The sequence below is a fragment of the Sciurus carolinensis genome, chromosome 9, assembly GCF_902686445.1.
Source record: "Sciurus carolinensis chromosome 9, mSciCar1.2, whole genome shotgun sequence".
NCBI lineage: Eukaryota > Metazoa > Chordata > Mammalia > Rodentia > Sciuridae > Sciurus > Sciurus carolinensis.
In genome coordinates, this window is record NC_062221.1 from 58640612 (window position 1) to 58661675 (window position 21064).

Consider the following 21064-nt stretch of genomic DNA (forward strand, 5'->3'; position numbering starts at 1 on the left):
AAATGGACGTGATTTATCAAAGTCGCTGGGCACATTAAAGGCAAAAGTCAAATGAAAGTAATTCTCGATAGGTCGGGTCTTCTGTAACCAGGCAGTAATACACAAATCACTTACATCGTATGTAAGAATATATAAAACACTTCAAACACTACGAAGTGTTGTAGAAATATATGGCTATGCTATTCACATTATTTTTAATCTAGTAGAATTTCCTTGTCCACCAAGGATTCCATCCATGTGTAGTTTTATTTGCAGAAACTATTTCCCATTACTACAATCCCACCTATAGCAAGGACATGGACCCACATGTGACTGCAAATTGGGCGTCATATTAAGTCTTCCCTTGAATGACAATCTCCTGGGTCCATAGCAGGAAAGAGCAATGGCAAAGAACTGGTTACAGATAGCTGGATATTTCGTACCTGAGGGGGGGAAAAAAAACAGTTTTATTGTAGAAAAGAAAGTACAGAAACATAAATAGAATAAAAACCACTCACTTCTCCATGTCTTTCACTCATTAGCTTTTGAGCATGTTTATTTTACAGTCTTCCCCCTGAAATAGTTAAAGGCAGGTCACCTGGTGAGTAGATTGCTTCCCTCCTTGTGGTAACTCGGGGTCCAAGCTCCCTCCTCCTCGGTCCTCACATGGCCACCTCTATCTGCAATAGAGAAGAAGATCTATAGTCTAGTTGCATGCCCAGAAAGGGAGGAAAGAAGTTCTGTTCAGTTCAGAAGTGTCTGCCATACTAAGTAAATATTCAGAGACCTTTTTAAGTCTATTAGCCATTAAATTGCTGAGGAATACTACAATGTCTGGTTGCATTTTAAATGGCCTTGATGTTTGAAGATATTTGCCAGTATGCTTATTTAAGAAGTATGACTTTAGTAAAGGCAACCACCATTTCAAAATCTCCTAATGACCTGTCACCTAAAATTAAGTCTTGGCATTGACCCTTGCCCTGTCCTAGTTCTGTTTCTCCTGTTTCCTAACAGCTTTGCTGATATACATGATCCTTTACACAGACTGTTATGGATGTGTCTCTTTCTTCCCTTTTTCTTTCCTTTCCCCTCCCTTTGCTTTTCCCATCTCATAGCACTGGATCCATTCCTGTGTCTTAGTGCTTACATGTTTTGGTAATTCTTTGTTTTCATGTTTTGTTTTTTTTTTCTTCTTAAACTGTGTGTTGTTAGAGGCAGAAACTCTTAGTAATTTAACTTTATATGAACAGTTCTTGGCTTCTGGAAATCTTTTAGGAAGAAAATGTTAAGAAAATTTTGAAGGTGTCCTCAGCAATCTGTAACTTGATAACTCACCTGTGGGTCATATAATGTTATTTTGCTTTTACTAAGAGGTTCATATATTTCAAAGAACATGCATATTAGTGATTAATATTGGTACTTGAACATCTGTTTCTTAGAAAAATGAAAGGTCTTGTTTATATTTTTTCACAATATCTATCGAGCAGCAGCTCTTCAAGATTTAGAAGGGTCTGGAAATAATGGCGACTGAACCCTGAACCCTGAGGCCTTGCAGTGCTGCAGAAATATGCCCCCCTTGGCACACCCCAGCTTCATTCAGGGTTCTGCCACTTCTCAGCAGTGGTACCTCACACAGGGTGGCTCATTTATCTTTTGGGGCCTCAATTTCCTGGTCCTTAATACAGGATTTCCTACCATACAAGACTGCCATTTATGCATTTGATGGTGTATACATATGAAAGTATGAACCTTGAAAAGGGCTGTGCGCATGTGAATATTCTCTATGCCACAGAGAATATTTTGCTGCTACCAATCACACTTTGGCTCTTGAGGGAATATAGAAGAAAATAATGCAAACCATCCCCTTCCAGGATCCCTCCACAGTTTTCAAGTGTGCTTTACTGCTTATCCACAACACTAAAAGTTGTTTCTTAATAGATGAGCAGGGCAGAGGTGTTGATTTTTCTTAGGACAGGATGAGTCCTATACACTAGTAGGGGAGAGAAGTTGGAGGGGAGTCTGTTTATCCAAGTGAGGCAAGGGCTAGAGTACTGAAAGAAAGGCCTACGCCATCTTCCTTGGTGTGAGAAGCAACTCCTATACAATGTAAGAATCTTGTATTTTTCCCAATATTTATCCCCCAGGTGTTAAGTATTAAGTGCTGGGTAAAGGGGGAAGGGAATCCTATAGACAAAGTTCAAAAGCATTAAGAAATGATCTTTTGAGGCCTTTTAGAAATACCAGTAATACATGATTAATATTACAGGTGGTCTCCAACCTCCCCTGGGTCTACTTAGGAGTTTTCTGCTTTTTGTGGTATCGAAGTGGTATGTGTTCAGTAGAAACCACAGCCTCATACTTGGAATTTTGATCTTTTTTCGGGGCTGCTGATAAGCAGTGGGATGCTCTCTGAAGATGTTGGGCAACAGTGGCAAGTTACCACTCCCACTCAGCCATCGGTCACAGGGTTCAACGCCTGGCACTCTGCAGTTCCCTGTGTAGCTAAGCTTTGAGGCTGTTAGCAGCATTAAAGACATCTTTGACTTCCAGTATTTTCAACTTACAGTGGGTTTTTCAGGACATTCCATATCAAAGTCAGAATGGCATCTGTATATACCAGAGTAGAATCTAAAAAAAATTCTTTTCAAGTTTATTATATCAGAAAAAGGACAGCAAGGAAATAAGAAGGAATATTCTAAGAATAAAAAGAATGATGCATTTTTCTTTTTTAATCTGTAAAATACTGACAAAGAAAGTACTTTAAAATTTGACTTCCACTTGAAATGTAAGTGCTAAAGGTAGAATCTGAGTTTCTGGCTTCAATTTATAGATAGTTCAGCCTTCCTGTTACCATTGAAAGAGAATGTACATGTTAGTCTTAGACAATAATAAACGGAATATTACTCAGCCATTAAGAAGAATAAAATTATGACATTTGCAGGAAAATGGATGAAGTTGGATAATACCGTGCTAAGTGAGATAAGCCAATCCCCAAAAAACAAAGGATGAATGATATCGCTGATAAGTGAATGATGATACATAATGGGGGGGTGGGAGGGAGGCAAGAATGGAGGAAGGAGGGACTGTATAGAGGGAAAAGGGGTGGGAGGGATGGGGGGGAAGGAAAAACAACAGAATGAATCAAATACCATCACCCTATGTAAATGTATGATTACACAAATGGTATGCCTCTACTTCATGTACAACCAGAGAAACAAGTTGTACCCCCATTTGTCTACAATTAAAAAAAAAAAAGAAAAAAGAAAGAAAATAAATTATGTCCATTCTTTGTGAATCCCCCCTAAGTCTGGAAGCAGGAATTATGAGATGCTCTGTAATAATCGTTGACTTAAAACAGTCAGCACCATTGTTATTAGAGATAAGATTTTGTACTTTTCCAGGATTGTTCTATAGGAAGCAATGTTTGGTTGGGGGAAAAAAATAAAAAGTCATGACATTTGTATACAGATGGCACCATATTTGGAGCTCCAATTCTCCCTTTGTTGCAAGCCTGGAGATATGGCATAGGTCACTTTCCTGTCCCAGTTTTCAGTTTTGCTTCCTGAACTGGGATAGTACCCTCTTCAGAGGTCGGTCAGGAGATTCAAGGAGCTCCTCTTTTTTGCAATGAGATGAAAGTAGCTAAGCCCTCTATTGCATGATATGCAGCCTATCCTGGTTTGTTTCTCACAAAGACCCTGGGGCACATTGGCAAACTCTTTGTACAGAAGGGAATCTGGAATTATAAAAGGTTCATAAGACCACCTGAGGACTTCAAGTTGTGTCATAGCTAAGTCTCTTTCTAGCTATAATGACACAACCATGTAATATACCCTTTACTCTCTCTGACTGCGAATCCCCATCTGGATCTGGTCTCATAGCTCTCCCATTCACCCTAAACCCAAGAGAGAACTTTCTAAATCTGATTAGATCATTCCCTTGATAAAAATCTTTATCAGAGTTTCTACTTTTCTTGATGTTCCTGAGATTTGTTTCTTGCAGTCTATGAACTTCTTAAAGTTTTAAGCAAGTTCTCTGTGTTTTTATGGATGCCATTTTTTCCAAAAGGGAGCGTGGCTCAGCATATTTTGAGAATTGTCTCTGGTCTCACCCATGGGTTCACAGTCATAGAGAAACCCTAAACACCTCAGTGTGGCAAGGTAGCAGTGAGCCCTCCTTTCCTCTTCCCAGCCTTTCAGACTGAAACACTGAACCACTTGTACTTTTTTGCACTCACACCAGACTGCTTCTAATTCTGACCCTTTGCTCCTTGGAATCCCCCACTTGACCTGGGATAGGAGCATGTTGCATGATTTTGGTATCCAACATATCCTATTATTTCAAGCCATCATGGTAATAAAACAAAAGTCCTATTTCATGAATTGCAAAAGAACTGCATACTGTAAAATAAACAAATGTAGAAACTAAAACTCCCCTAAGATTTCATACCCCATTAAAAAAAAAAAAAAAAGAAACCTTTAACACTATGTCCTTCCAGATTTTTTCATGTCTCTGTACAGATCTGCACTTAAACAAACTACATTTGCTTTACAAAAATGGGGTCATCACTTTAGCCATTCTGTTCTGCAACTGAATTTGTTAACATGCTTGCTGTGGTCACCTTCATAGACTTGTACATAGAATTTGCAATGCTTGGGCTGGGGATATAGCTCAGTTGGTAGAGTGCTTGCCTTGCAAGCACAAGGCCCTGGGTTCAAATTCCCAGCACCAGAAAAAAAAAAAAAGAATTTGCAATGCTTGTATCTAAAATGATACTTTATGTGATCCAATGGATGTTTAGTTACATCGTTACTGTTTGTTCCTCTCTCAAATATAGCTCCTGTCATCAGTCTTGGTCATATAATTTTATATACTTATCTGAGTATTTCTAAATAATTTTCCTAAGAGTATATAGCACATGCACAATTTAAAGTTTGTTAATATTGAGGAGTCATTCATTCAATGTTCGTGTGTACATATGTGCCCACCAAAATACTCTGCTTCTTATATTTAGTCATTTGTGCTGTTTCTCATCCCCACTTGATCATCTCAAGGCAAACACTGTGCCTAGTACATCTTGGGTCCTTCCCTACTGCTTCCAGAGGTGACTGACACAAAATAGACATTATAAGAGTAAGTGATCAAACAAATAAGCAAAATAATTCAGTAACAACTTTAACCTGCACACTAAGTGTATTGGACGGATAATATTTGCATTTCAGAGGATGCCTAGGTCTGCCATTTAATGTTTATTGAGTAAAATAATGAGTCTGGGGATGGGCTCTTGTGCTGACTTTAACATAACTAGTTCTGTCCTGTTCTTCTTAAGACTAAATTTCCTATCTCACAGTGAGGAGATTGATATTATTCTTCAGATCATCCAGTTGTATTTTTTGTCTCTGTCACCTGATTCAGGCTATAGTTTCTTCCCTTCTTTCCAATTTCCAATCCAAATATTCCACAGTGAAATAAAGTCCAGGGTCATGTTGGGACCAACATCAAAGACTCTTGGCCTTTTGAGCATTTTGCATGCCTGTACTCCAACTCTGTACATTTCAGAAAATGGAAAAATGGAAAATTATTGTAAAGAAAAGGCCATAAAGGCAGCAGTGAGTATTCCTACAAATGTTGAACAAGAATTTCCTACCTTCAACATCACACAAATAATTAATTTCTAAACTCCAGGTCTCCCAACAAAGCAAGCTAGTGTGTTTTCCTCCCCCGTGCACACACCTCTTGTTCAGGCTGATTGCCTTGGTTGATTCTAGACCTCACCTAAAGGGACTATATCCTTTCTTCCTTTCAGGGTGGACATGCAGGGCCTATGGGACCTCCATCTATTCCCCCTTCGTTCCGCCCGGAAGATGAGCTGGAGCACCTTACCAAAAAGATGCTATATGACATGGAAAATCCACCTGCTGATGAGTACTTTGGTGAGTGGGGTTCAGCACTGACTTTGAAGTAAATGTCCTGTTCCCCTTTCCTTACTGAGTAATGAGTGTCATTTCCTCTGCTGGTAAAGTATTTGAGTCTGGATGCATGAGAGTTGGTGTGCACACACTGAATAATTGTGGTGATTGTTTTGGAGACCACTGTAAATGGGTAATTTACTTAGTTTGAACTATAATTGCCGTGGTTCTTAGTTTATTGAGACACACTTTATTTCTTTATTGTAGTACTAGGGATTGAACTCAAGGTCTTGTGCATGCTAGACAAGTGCTCTACCACTGATCTACATCCCTAGCCCATACATATGATTTTATACTTCAGGTCCATTAGGAGAATACAAAATTATGAATTATATGCAAATATAATAGACACATAATTTGTCAGGGAGGTTGTAATAGTTAAAAAACCATAAGAAAGACCCACAGATAATTACTGTAGTCTAGTTAAGAAGTAGTAAGAGCCATAAGAAGACCATGATCAGATGTTAGAAATTTTAAAAGTTCTGTGAGGAATGTTTCATAAAAGAATGGGTGGCACTTGAACTGGGACCCTTTAAACCAATGCCTCTCAAAGTGGTAAAGACTGTTTTCCCCCTCATCTATCAGAGACCAATGTATTTGCAGCATGTAATTAAAATTAATTACTAGAAAAATAAATTTAATATATAAAATACCAAAAAATATGGAATAGAAAACCAAGTTTTATTAAATTTGAGAGATTCAAAAAATTACTCAAGTTGTTATAATGGGTTGTACACAGTTAATCTCTGTGTCCTCACTTGTCTCATCCCAGGGTGTCTACCATCTCTTAGTCAGACGCCCATCTGAGGACCACTTTTTGAGTAGTTGTTTAAGAACTTGTGGAGAAAGACCATTCGGGGAGCAGTAAAGGCTCAAAGGTGGAAAAATTGCACAGGGCTTTTGCTTCTTCAAATATTTCCTATTTTCCTGTCTTCCCCCTTGCTTCCTATTTGGGAATATGTAATGAAAGGGAAACTAAGGGCACCGTCCCAAAGCCGCATAGTGGCAGGAGGGGGGAGGGACTGGGATGTGAAAAACATGGCCTTTATTTGTATGCAGGTGGCAGTCAAGCTTAGCTGAAGAGCACATGAGTTGCAGTACAGAAGTCTGCTTATGGTCACTGTGCCCACGGCTGGCTAAACACTATGAGCATGCCCCTCATCAGCCTGTGCCCCATTTCCCACCCTGGTAAATCAAAGATGTACAGCAAATATTCTCTAGCTTTTCTTTCAACACTAGTAAATAGAAACAGTACTAATCCAAAGAAGCATAGCAATAAAGATGAACATTAAGTTGATGGAGATTGGCACAAATGCACAACGAAAAACCAAAGGATGTCTCCAGTTATATAAAAACATACTAAAAGTCTATCACGCTCTTGTCATTGCAGGGGGAGGAAGGTTTATATTGGAGTGGAATATAAACTTTACAAAAAGCAAAGCATGTTAAAAATGAAAATAAGGTCTCTGAATTTGAAGAGATTAAAAATGAAAAACTGACTTCAAATATGAACTTCAAATATCTTAGCAACAAAATAAATAGCAATGAAGAAAATTGAACATGGACAATGACTTTATTAATGAAGACATTGAGCATTCTGGGTAACATAAAAATCATTACCTCTGCAATCAGTAACTGTCACAGCTCTACTGCATACAAGCTTAGTAATTTGAGCAAATTATTTGCTCTCTAAAGGTTTATTTTTGTTTTATCTATAATATGGAAATAATATCTATCTTATACTGTTACTGTAATTAATGAAATATTTATAGAAAGCACTTAGCCAAGTTCTTGGCATGTAGAACATGCTCAATAGTCAGAGTTCTCCAATGCTCTTGAGACTTGCAGTTTATTTAAGAAAATAAGATATGCCCATTAAAAACCCATCAATAATAGTTGATTTAAATTTAAGTTCTTAGTAACGATAGAACATGTGTCACCAATTGGTAAATAATCGTTGCCAAATGGAGATTACTAACCATGAGGGAAAATTTGAAAGAAAAAAAAAAAGAAAGATGGCTAGCTTTTATTGAGTGTTTGTGGTATAGCAGCACTATTTTATGTACTTCACAGAAATTAACTTATTTCATCTTCACAGAAAAACAACCCTGGGAAGGAGATGCTAATATCATTTCCAGATTAGAAAATTAAGGTACAGAAATCTTAAGTATTTTGTAGCTAATAAGTTGCAGGCTCAAGGCCTACATCTTTAAATCCCACAGTGTAGAAGAGAGGAGAATTAGCCAAGCTGCACATTTAGGAAAGGCTTTATGAAGCTGGGTGCCATGGCACATGCTTATAAACCCAGTGGCTCGAGAGGCTGAGGCAGGAAGATCACAAGTTCAAAGCCTGCCTCAGCAACTTAGCGAGATCCTGTCTCAAAATAAAAAATAAAAAAGGGCTGGGGATGTGACTCAGTGGTTAAGGGTTCCTGGGTTCAATCCCTGGTACCCAAAAACAAAACAAAACTAACATACACACAAAAGGGAAGTGTTTATGGAAGAGCATAGGTTCAGATAGATAGAAAATAAGGGGTGGATACTGTCTCCTAAGAACATAAAATAAACAAAATATTGTTTGTTCAGTCAGGATTTCTAAAGGAGAATGTACTTTTGTGGAAGACATCCCAAAGCAGACACCCTCCTGGGTAATGCTGGGAGCAGACATGAGTCTTAACCTTTAAAACGTGCTTAGACAATTCGCAATAGCCAAACTATAGAACCAGCCTAGGTGTCCATCAACAGATGAATGGATAATAAAAATGTGGTATGTATACACAATAGAATTTTATTCAGCCATGAAGAAAAATGAAATTATGTCATTTGCAGGAAAATGAATAGAATTAGAGATCATAATGTTAAGTCAAATAAGTCAGACTCAGAAGGTCAAGGTCATACATTTTCTCTCATATTCAGAAGCTAGAGAGAGTAGAGGAAAAGCAAGGAGTGGGTTGATCTCATGAAAGTCAAAGGGAGATCAGCAGAGAAAAAAGACCAAGAGGTGGGAGGTGGAAAGGAAAGGGGAAATACTAGGGAGTGATATTGGCCAAATTATACTGTTCTTTTGTATGCATGTATGAATATGTAACAACAAATCCCATCATTATGTACAACTATAGTGCACCAATTTAAAAAGGTGGGGGGAAAAAGTTTAAAAATAAAGTAAAAGGTACTTCAAGCCTAACAGGATCTGTGCAGAGTTGTGGTGTTTTAGTACAACACAAGATAGAAAATGGCAGTTGGTTCAATTAAAATGCAGCCAGTGTTCTTGGAGAATTCAGAAAAAGAAGAGGAAATGTCCAGAAGCAGGAATAGAAAGGTCTTATGAAGTCGTTAGCCTCTAAGTCAGTCTTCAAAATTAAGCCAGTTGTGATTTGGAAGTAGGAAGATAGGATAGAAGTGAGACCATTTTCAATGGGGGGACTTTTGACATACTAAGGAAGAAAACCACTGGAGTGAAATGCCTACGTGGGAAGTAGCAAATTTGGGGGAAAACGTTGAAATAGATCAGGACCAATCTGTAAAAGGCTTTTAAACCCTTAAGGTTAAGGACTTTATTTTCTCTAACAAGTCCTTGCACATTGCTGAGATCCATGCCAGGGAACCTGTCCCATGCATAGTGGTTAGGACCCTGGCCTCCCAGCCAGAGTGCCTTGAGTCGATTGCCATCTCTACCTTTTACTGGCAACATAAATTCAGGAGGCAAAGGCTGTTTTAGCAGAGCTGTTGTTTACTGTTCCATTCTTTAAACACTACCCATGCAAAGTCTCTGTGCCTGCCTCTTTGCTGGGCCATAGGGTAACACACACACATGCCCTCAGGGAACTCAGGCTCCTGGGACAGGTAGGAAAGACACAGGAAGTAAGGTCGTCAGTGTGGATGTCAGCTCTGGTGAGTGTGACTTAGGCTTTGCATGAGGATAGAAGAGAAGTTCTCTATGTCTGTCTGATACGACTGTCTCAAAACAAGAGAAGGAAGATTGCTTAGCATTGTGTTTGGGAGGGCTTGACCCAGCAGACATGGATAAACTCCTTCTTTGCTCTCTATCTGAATTTCACATTAGGTATGTTTTCAGCTGGAAACCATTGCTGATTACCACCCTAAAAGTGCTTCTCTCCCATCCTCAGCCCCCATCAAGTCCCATCTATTTTTTTTCTCCATCTCTTTTCCTATTTAATACTGGAGTTTTCATTGAAACAAGAGCTGATTTGTTGAAGCTCATCATGTGCTTTCAGTTCAAAGATCTCTAGCTAGCCACTTTATAGTAGTTAGTTATATCTCTATCTATACTAGCTGCATCAGAGGGTCAGCAGGAACAACTCGTAAATAACTAGTGTCAGTAGAGTAGGTTCCCTTGTGGTCATGTCCCTTTCTTTCTATGACAGCCTTTTTTCCCCTCCTTAAGAAGAATGATTTGTAAACGTATTATTTTTTTCCTTAAGCCTCTTATTACTTGTAATATTTATTTATATATAAAGAATATTTGCAATATTTGTAATTATGATATGACTAATAGAATTGGGACGGGTATCAAAAAAAAAAAAAACACCTGACAGATGACTTAAGTACAAGGGAGAAAAGGTACCTTTTCAGAAGAGAGGGCTTAAAGCAATCCTTGGCAGAAAGAGTGAAGCAGGGGGTATCGCAATACCAGATCTTCAACTCCTACTACAAAGCAATAGTAACAAAAACGGCATGGTATTGGTACCAAAATAGAAAGGTGGATCAATGGTATAGAATAGAGGACACGGACACAAACCCAAATAAATACAATTTTCTCATACTAGACAAAGGGGCCAAAAATATGCAATGGAGAAAAGATAGCCTCTTCAACAAATGGTGCTGGGAGAATTGGAAATCCATATGCAACAGAATGAAACTAAACCCATATCTCTCACCATGCACAAAACTAAACTCAAAATGGATTAAGGATCTCGGAATCAGACCAGAGACCTTGCATCTTATAGAAGAAAAAGTAGGTCCAGAGCTTCAACATGTCGGCTTAGGACCAGACTTCCTCAATAGGACTCCCATAGCACAAGAAATAAAAGCAAGAATTAATAACTGGGATAGATTCAAACTAAAAAGCTTTCTCTCAGCAAAGGAAACTATCAGCAATGCAAAGAAAGAGCCTACAGAGTGGGAGAAAATCTTTGCCAATCATACTTCAGATAGAGCGCTAATTTCCAGAATCTATAAAGAACTCAAAAAACTCTACACCAAGAATGTAAATAATCCAATTGACAAATGGGCTAAGGAAATGAATAGACACTTCACAGAAGAAGATGTACAAGCAATCAACAAACATATGGAAAAATGTTCAACATCTCTAGTAATAAGAGAAATGCAAATCAAAACCACCCTAAGATTCCATCTCACCCCAATTAGAATGGCAATTATCAAGAATACAACCAACAACAGGTGTTGGCGAGGATGTGGGGAGAAAGGTACACTCTTACATTGCTGGTGGGGCTGCAAATTAGTGCAGCCACTCTGGAAAGCAGTGTGGAGATTCCTTAGAAAACTTGGAATGGAACCACCATTTGACCCAGCTATCCCACTCCTTGGCCTATACCCAAAGGACTTAAAATCAGCATATTACAGAGATACAGCCACATCAATGTTCATAGCTGCTCAGTTCACAATAGCCAGATTGTGGAACCAACCTAGATGTCCTTCAATTGATGAATGGATAAAGAAAATGTGGTATATATACAATGGAATATTACTCAGCCATAAAGAATGATAAAATTATGGCATTTGCAGGCAAATGGATGAAACTGGAGAATATCATGCTAAGTGAGATAAGCCAATCTCAAAAAACCAAAGGAAGAATGATATCGCTAATAAGTGGATGATGACACATAATGGGGGGTGGGAAGGGTTAGTGTTGGGGTTGGAGTTGGGTTTAGGGAGGGGGGCAGGAATGGAGGAAGGAAGGACTGTATAGATGGAGGGGAAGGGTGGGAGGGGAGGGGGGAAGGGAAAAAATGGCAGAATGAATCAAACAACATTACCCTATGTAAATTTATGATTACACAAATGGTATGCCTTTACGCCATGTACAAATAGAAAAAAAAAAAAAAAAAAAAGAAGAGAGGGCTGCTGGAAACCATCTGAATCCAAGTGATGAAAGTTAGCATCACCAGTATGGAGCAGAGTGGCATGTGCCAGATGATAGGATGCAACAAGTTCACATCACCTGTGTAGTTGTCTTGCTGAAGTATGTAACTGCCATCCAGCCAGGAGGAAATTTTAAAAACCCAGATGATGGAACATTGTTTAAGAAAGCTGTCCTGAGTTCTTCAAAGTTGTCATTGTAGGCTGGGATTGTGGCTCAGTGGTGGAGCACTTGCCTAGCATGTGTGAGGCACTGGGTTCGATCCTCAGCACCACATAAAAATAAATAAATAAAGGTATCCTGTCCATCTACAATTTAAAAAAAAAAAAAAGTTGTCAATGTAGTGAAAGACTATTCTAGATTAAACCAGACCAAAAGAACATGCCATTCAAATGTAAGCATGAGTCTTGATGGATTCTGTATGAACAAAAACAACAACAAAAATCTATACAGGATTTGGGGCAAAGTTAGAGCATTTTTAATATAAACTTTATTTTGGAAAATATATCAATGTTTGTTTCTTGAGTATGCAACCAAAATTGTACTGTGGTTATGGAAGGAAATATCCTTGTTTTTAGGAGTTATGTGTTATAGTATAAGGTGGAGTATCAGTCATGATGTCTGCAACTAACTTTGAAATAATAAGAGACAGAGAAAGAGGCATTTGTAGGTAGAAGTGGAGGTAAAACACAAAATTACAAGGATACTCCTCTTCCCCAAAAATGTATTGAAACCTGTCACATATGAATTATCTTAAGAATTTGTCCTTGGGTGGGTAGAGTGTCATTCCTACCATCTTCTGAACTTGGCTTTCTTAATGTCTACAGTGGGTCTTTGAAATCCCCCTTTTCCATATGTCTGTTTCCTTACCAGACACATGTGTCCCTGTTCTTGGTGAGATGAGGATCACTGCAGGGTGATGACACAAACTGGTATTTACCTAAAACTCCACAGCTTAAAAGCCCGGTCTCAGCTGCACTATGACTAACAGATCTAACAATTTTATCTTCATTTTGCTGATGGAGAAACAGATTCAGAGAGGCTCAATGAATTGTTCAAGGTTACATAGCTGATGATTTCAGGATCTGAACTCACTCATGATTTCTTCTCCGTTGTGATTCTTTACCATTACAGGAAGGCTGAAGCCGTCAGCACAGACTGTCAGCAGTTGACTTAGGATTTCATGTCCCCTTTTCCTTCTGAAGTCATGATCTTCAAGAGAGAATCAGAAGGACCACTTATGCCCTAGGCTGTATGTTTCGTGTTCTGGACTTCAGTGTCTCTGATGATTATTTCACCTATCTTTAACATCCTGAGTTAACTGATAGTGCACTTAACATAGACTTTTTGCCATACTCTGATAAGTACCTTAGGGAGATAGCACCCATAAAACTATCTCATCAACCTTGTTAGCTGACTGTAGTTGATTGGGGGAAGGTGAGTTACTGAGGATCATAAGTCATCCTTTTTTCTCAAATCAGTGCTTATTAAAATATCACAAGCAAGAACCCTGAACTGCATCTCAGCCGGGTCTATGTTTAAATGATTTCTTCTGAAAAGGACCTAGTTTTAGTGTTTCCATGCCATCCCCTGAACATCTTCATTATAAATTGGGAACATTCTATGACACCATTAGGTAAATGCCACAGAGGATGAACCACAATGGAGCATTTGGTTGAGCCCTGTCTTCCAAGGAAAGATAAAGTCTCTGTGCTGTTCGCATTCACTATCTACTTGAACTTCTGTTTTGGTTTTCTAGATTTCTTTACATTGACCAGGGTATCAGTGAGTGCCCTGTAGTGGGCAGGGAGGAAACACAGAAGAAAGTTGGAGGCAGGGGAAATTCTTCTCTAATTGGATGAACCAGGCGGTGGGCCTTTAGTCCAGATCGTTTGCAGCAAGTCCATATGTCTTGACTCAAGTGCTTGCATCCTGGAGCAAACTGTTTCCTTGGAAAACTGGAAAACTATGTTTGTACTTGAAGCAAGTCTCAGTTCTAGTGATAGATGCTTAGAATGAACAAGTAGTAATGAACTATAAATTATTATAATTTAGGGCAATTCAGAATTTAAAAGAGAAGAGGGAGAATTTTTTAATTAGCTATTAAAGTGAATGGGTATCATTGCTAGAAATTTGGGAAGACCACATTGCTAGTTGCCAGCTTCGAAGCTCATTTTTCCAGACAGTTTTGAGGGGAAAATATAGAGGAAAGCTGTGATCATCTCTCAATAACCTTGAGACATCTCTTTGAAATAACCCAAGAGTTTTCCCTGTTGACACAGAGCCTATAACTTCTGTGCTTTCATTCATCTTTAACAAGAAAGCATGTTTGTATGTAAAAAATCCCATATGTATATGTCTGTACCATGATTCTTTAACAGTGTTCTGACTGAGAAGAAACTAGGTTTGAATAACCCACGGCTGAAAACAACACTGTTGGAATACAGTATCTCTGGAAGTGGATGTTATAATAATCTGAGAATGGACTGAAAATATCTGACAGCGTATTTTTAAGCATGAAGCCATAATTATCTTGGCATTGTTTATATGGTGTTGTCTTGTTCCTTCTTGTTAAAAAAAAAATTGAAGTGTGTGAGTCTTAAAATTGTTTAGTGAGCTATTTGAAGAATCACTATGCCTTCAGAGCAGCACTAGGTAAATTCTTTTCACAGAACTTGGCATTTATCTAAGAGAATTTGTTTATCTCTGAGCATTGTTACTGGGGATATTGAGAATTTTTGCATAAAGCCAGGAGTTTGTTGTAGTTAGAACTAGGTTTTACCATTTCAAAAGACAGCTGGACAGAAGAGGAAGACATGAGGCAGCACAGATATTAACACATGCAAAGGTTCAAGAGAAGAAAGGAGTGAATAGGAATGTGCTATCATTACTTTAATGGAAATCTCAACTCACTATACTTGGTGCTAGTTATCTTCTTAATGGAGAGGAAAATGGGAGCTCAAAGAATGTTCATGAATAGAAACTGTGTTCCCAGAACAAGAGGGACAGTGGTCCATTTCCTCCATATACTAGTTGAACCAGTTGATAAGTAGGAATGTGCAGAACACTTTGACTAAGATACTGAAACTAGGAGCTATCATTTGAGGTACAGTTGAAGATATTAAGAAAAGGAAGCTTCAAGCCCTGCCTGATTATTATTGGAAGACTGCCATATGCAAAAGGAATTTGACTTAATATTTGTGTTTCCAAAATTAGCAACAAAGGCATGTGAGAGGGAGCTGGCAAATTCCCATTTAATATAGTGAAAGGACTTTTTTTTTTTTTTTAACAGACAAAACAAAGTCCTTGGAAAAATCTGGGCCAAAACCCAATAACCCTTTCTTGGGGACTATAGTGACAGATACTGAAGTAACCAATGGATAATAAGATGATATTTCACAGCTACTATATAACTCTGATATTCTGTGACTTAGGCATCTAAAGTTGCTCAGGAGTCAGCCAGTCAGCCTCTGTATCTCATTTTTAGCCCTACCCTCTACCCCAGCTATCGTTAGTACAGCTAACATATAATGCTTTTCAAAGTACTTTTATGTTTGTCATGTCATTTGAGCTAGATGGCAGCCCTGCAAAACAAGCCATTTGGCATATGAAGAAACCCAAGACCTGAGTGACTAAGAGGCTCTTTGCTCCCCAGGACCCCTGCAACGCGCCCATAAGTCACAGAGCCAATAAGTAGCAGAATTGTACTGCAGCTCAGGCCTACTGACTCCGAATTCTGTTCTCTTTCCACCATGTTGCTGGATTGATCATAGACCATAAGATAGATCTGTTAACATACTCTGTAATTTAGCTTTTTCTTCTGTACAAGGAACAATGTGATTGCTTTGAAAAAGTGCTTGGAGGGTCTTAACTGAGAGGTGCTAAGTAATTTGTACCTCATTGTTTTTATTGTTATGTGACAAGAAAATGATTTCCAACGTGTTTCTGTCAATTACAAACTGGGAAATGACTCCAGGTGGGGAGCTGCCTTCAGTACAGATTGAATCTGAGGCCTTAAGAATCGTGTTTTCACAGATAAATGACCTAATTAATTAAAGCCCCCAAAGCCACAATGGAAGAAAAATTAGAAAATGAGTGGTTTAAAGAAAAGGTTGTATTGATTTTGGGGAAAAAAAATGGATTTCCTGGTTTTGTTTCTCTCCAACTTTTTTAGTTATCTGTCAGTCATAGGAATAGAATGTTTTATAGTTAATGAGATTTATTGGGTGTATTTCCTTTTGTGGTGGTAACTTCTGGTAAAATGTTTGCTTAGAGTAGTATATGTTTACAGTACTAAATAAATAATAATCCTAACCATTTTATGTGCTCCATCCTCACACCCATAAATTTTTAATTAATTTGGCTAGTATGTTTTTAAGCATTGATGGAATCTTAGACTTCACTAGTAAAGAAAAATTTAGAAGTTATCTCAAATAACTTTTTTATTTTCCAGAAAATTAAAGCCCAAATGAGTCATTCAAGGTCATATACCTGTGGGAGTATTTTGAAAACTACAGCTATAATTTTCTTTCTGAATAAAGAATAGAAATTAGTCTGATGGTAGAAAGAGGATGAGAGGACTATTTACAAAGGTGAAGAAGTAGGCTGGGTCTGCTATTTTTGTGAACTCAGACCTGAATACACTGTATTGAAACTTGGGTAAGAGCACATTGCCCTTAAAAATAATTTAAAAAATCAATAACTTTTAGTGCCTATGTATATGTATTTCCCCCAACTCCATAATTTTCAAATACAAATAAAATAGATTCCAATATCATTTTTTTATTGTCTCCATCAAGTATATGTACTTTTAATACTTACCATCACCTTCTCCACTAGAATGTTTAAGTCTGAGTGAGAGAGAAACCATTTTTGTTTAGCCCATCTCTGTTCCGTGAACAACACCTGACCACAGAGGACATTTCATAGGGTTAATGGATTAATGAACTACAAAGTGAAAATTGTGAGCAAACATTCCCATTCCCTGTGATAGGACATGGTATATAGTACACTGTAGAGAGGAAGTACTTCATTTATTTAACAGGAATTTATTTATTACTTTATAGATCATAAACTGTTAGAGATGGTGGGGATCTTACAGACTAGAAAAATTTCGTGAGAAAATGAAAATAAGTTTTTTCTAAAAATATTTTTAAGTTGTTGATGTACCTTTATTTTACTTATTTATTTGTATGCAGTGCTGAGAATCAAACCCAGTGCCTCACACATGCTAGGCAAGTGCTCTACCACTAAGCCCACAACCCTAGCCCCAAAAATATGTTTTAAAGGATCACAAGTTACTAGTTAGTGACAGAGTCATGAATTTAACCCTAGGTTCTCATTCTTTTTTTTTTTTTTTTTGGAGTATTGGAGAGTGAACCCAGGATTTTATGCCCAATAATCTTATTCCTATTTTTAATCACTTAAGAGGGAGCACTGGAGAACATATACAACAGAGCAGAATATAGTTGCTACATTCATTGAACTTAGTTAAAATTGAAGTAACACACTTAGACTGGATCTCTTTTGCATGTGTCTTCTGAATCAATTGATGGAAGGGTCGTGTGATTTAGATTTTATTTTTTAAGTACTAAATCACATTTTTTCCTACTTTGAGTTTGCTCTATAATTCTTGAGTCCCAGAACAGTCTCAACCCTGCAGTTTTTTCCCATTCTAATAGATTTGGGTCAAATGAACACGGTATCACATCGAAAGAAACACCCTTTCCCCATGTTTATATGAGTTGTTCATAGCAACCAGTCCTGAAAGGTCACCTACTTGAACTTGGCCTCTTCTAGGCCATGAATCACCACCCACAACTGGTGTTTTATACAGTCTTGATACAAACAGGAGCCACCCACTCATTCAGTAACATTTGATCACCATGTCTTTATCAGAAGAATGAAAAGTAGAAATGAGACTCCTACTACATAATTGAACATTCTTTCACTGTTAACTGTGGAAACAAATTTGAAATTCTGGGACAGAAAGCACTAGTGGTGTATGTGTTGTATTAGGCGAAAAGGTTTCAGTTAGTATGTTGTGTAGGATTGTGTACCAAGACGTGGACAGAGCTGAGACCTGAACCTACAAGTGCTAATTATGCATTTTCTGATCTTAACACACTTAACTGAGAACTTAACTCTTTTCCCCTCCAAACCACCCTTCCTTCCCACAACTGCACTTTCCCCACCACTTTCTCTAAAGCACACAGATGATTATCTCCTTCCAGACTTTGAAGTGACATTAGAATTGTCAGAAGACATAATTAATTGACTGTCAGCAAAGCCATTGTTTGAACATCTGTGGAGTTCTACTTGGTAGGCATCTGTTGTACTTTTAATTGAGCAGATTCATTCATCTACAAATATTTACTGAGTGCCTACTATACACCAATCATTGTAGTGTGTACATTGGGAGATGATGGACATGAAGTAGCGCAGTGGCCAAGGAGAGAAGCCATTTGTTAAGTCCTTTAGTGCCAAGGGTTTTGATGGGGAACAAATTTCACAATTGGCAGTAGAAAAATCCATTTCTTTCCATCCAGGTTTAGGGGCTTCTGCCACAGCACTGGCTGGCCTATGCCATGGGAAATGCTAAAGGATTCCTCTGAATCCTACAACGTAGACAGAATATTTACACACTGCCTGTAGTTCCATTCCCAGAAAGACAGTTCAATGCTTTGAAAGAAAAACAAGCAAAGGTAGCCAAAGTCGTCCCCAAAACAGGAATTCCCAGAAGCTTCTCTTCATTCATGATTATATTCCGATTCTCTCCCTGATGGTGATTCTGATGTCTGTCGTGCTACATTAAATTTTTCCAGATTCACTACAGTACTGAATGTTTTTATTCTCAGTCCTCATTTGTTCTCTGTTGACCTTCACTTTGTATGAGTTCTGGACATTACTCCACTCCTACTTGGCAATGGACATCATTTGCTAAAGAGAGAACAGCAACACTGCACAGGGGTGACTTGCTGAAGGAGAAGACGACGATGCAGGAGTGATGGAAATGAGCTTTTAACCTCTATTGAGTCTCCCTTACTCTCCTTCCTGTCCAGACTTAGAATCGTGGCAAAGTCAGAGGCACGTAGAAATCATCTAGATCAAGAGCGCCCCATTCTTCCGTCCTTAAGGCACTTTCATGATTCTTACAATGTGTATAAACTATCCATACTATTATTTGCCAGATATTTTTATTTAAATCAATTACTTTCTTAAATCTACTTTGTCTTCATACATGTCAATAATATATATAATTTGATTTTGTGGATTAAAGTAGTAATTGCATTCTTCCCTGAAAGATTCTGAATGAAATACTTTTTTTAAATTTAAAAAATGTTCATTCATGAACCAGCTAATGTTCAAAATATTGAGAAATGTGAATATCATTCAACAAAACAGAATGATGGCATACCATGGTGGAATGAGTTCCCTTATATGACCTGTTGAGAATGTGGTACAAAATAGATATTTTTCTGGCACATGTAGTCCTCACAACTTCATTGTAGGCATTGAGATTGTACAAAGATCCTGTGTCCAGCCTTCAGAGGCCCTCAGACTGTCAGGGCCTCAGACTGTCCCACTGATTCACTGGTAGATCTTAAGTCAATCCCTTTTTCCTGGGTCTTATCTCTCATATTAGGAGATTAACCTATATGAGCTATTGTGATCCTTTTGCTCCTAAATTCCTTTGCCTCAAACACTTTGGTATTTTGTCCTCTATGTATGCTATAATATAGATGGATTGGAAAAACAGCTACTCTGTGTAAAATTACAATCCTGCTAGCTTCAGAGTCTCAAAGAAGAATTGGGGGAAGAAAAAGAATTATATTTCCTGGACCATTTTATGTTCTGCTTGGTACTGTTCCCTGCTTCCTGAGGTTTATGAGGAAGTTCACTGCATTGAAAGCAACTTTGAGTGCCAGTTAATAAAAATAAAATAGGACTGTAGAATATGATAAAGAATGCCAGGCACTAGTGTTGGATCCACAGCATCACTCTATTTAAGGATTTCCTGGGTCAATAATGTTGTTCACTAATGGTACTTGGCATAGCTAAGTGATATTAATATTGGTACCCATTAATGTGGCAATGGTGTTTAGTGTAGATGTTACGACCCTATCATAAAAATGAATAATTCATCTTTTGGAAGGTGGCATAGTGAAATGAGCACTTGACTTGGAGTCAGGAAGCCTATCAGTCCTGTGTCTTCTCTCTCTGACATTGGCAACATTTGATCTTTGGAGTATTCTTGGGACTTTTTTTTTTTTTTTTTTTTTTTTACATATTATTGAAAAACCACTTTTTTAGCAGTCTTCATATTAGGATTCTTTTTCCAAAAAAACTAACTTATCCAAAGGCAGGTTAAGAGATAGATCCAGGGCTGGGGATGTAGCCTAGTAGAAGAGCATTTGACTAGCAAATAGGAACTCCTGACTTTGATCCCTATTATGAGTAAGAGAGAGAAAGAGAGAGAGAGAGAGAGAGAGAGAGAGAGAGAAAGAAATAGATTTGTAAATCTTTTCTAAACCATATACAGAAGACCAAAAGTGTAAGAGATGTTAGTATTTCTTCCCAAGGCAACATCTGGTTTGATTTATGCCATTTATGATTAGTATGTAATAAACATTTCTCTGAATTCTTAATGGTCGTGTTTGCTCTATTTGAATTAACACTGTGTTTTCTTATGATGTTCTCTTGTTATTGCAATATCATTAGAGAATATAAAAAGTATTTTTCAGTCATTCTGTGTGAGAAAGCAACACACCAAGATATACCACAATGTTCTCATTTGCTGAGCAAACTACTCTTGCTTTTTAATGTGGAATGCAAAGGAACTAATTGAAAAAAGACAAAATGAATTTTGACTCAGATTGTACTGGATGAATCATAACCTACTTTCTCATCAGAGATGTAAAGAAAATAAGCCACCACACAACTTTACTGACAGCGTCAGCATAATCAACAAAGACTGTTTTTCAATAGAACAAAGT

General features: G+C 37.9%; 1 protein-coding gene across 8 annotated transcripts in view; it reads left to right on the forward strand.

Annotated features, from left to right (window-relative positions):
• Positions 1-21064, forward strand: part of Lpp (LIM domain containing preferred translocation partner in lipoma) — a 651895-nt gene that overhangs the window by 480249 nt on the left and 150582 nt on the right. For all 8 annotated transcript variants that reach the window (XM_047563184.1, XM_047563190.1, XM_047563192.1 and 5 more), the window contains one exon: positions 5786-5912. In XM_047563184.1, coding sequence (XP_047419140.1) covers positions 5786-5912 — 127 coding nt within the window. The remainder of the gene's footprint in view (positions 1-5785; positions 5913-21064) is intronic.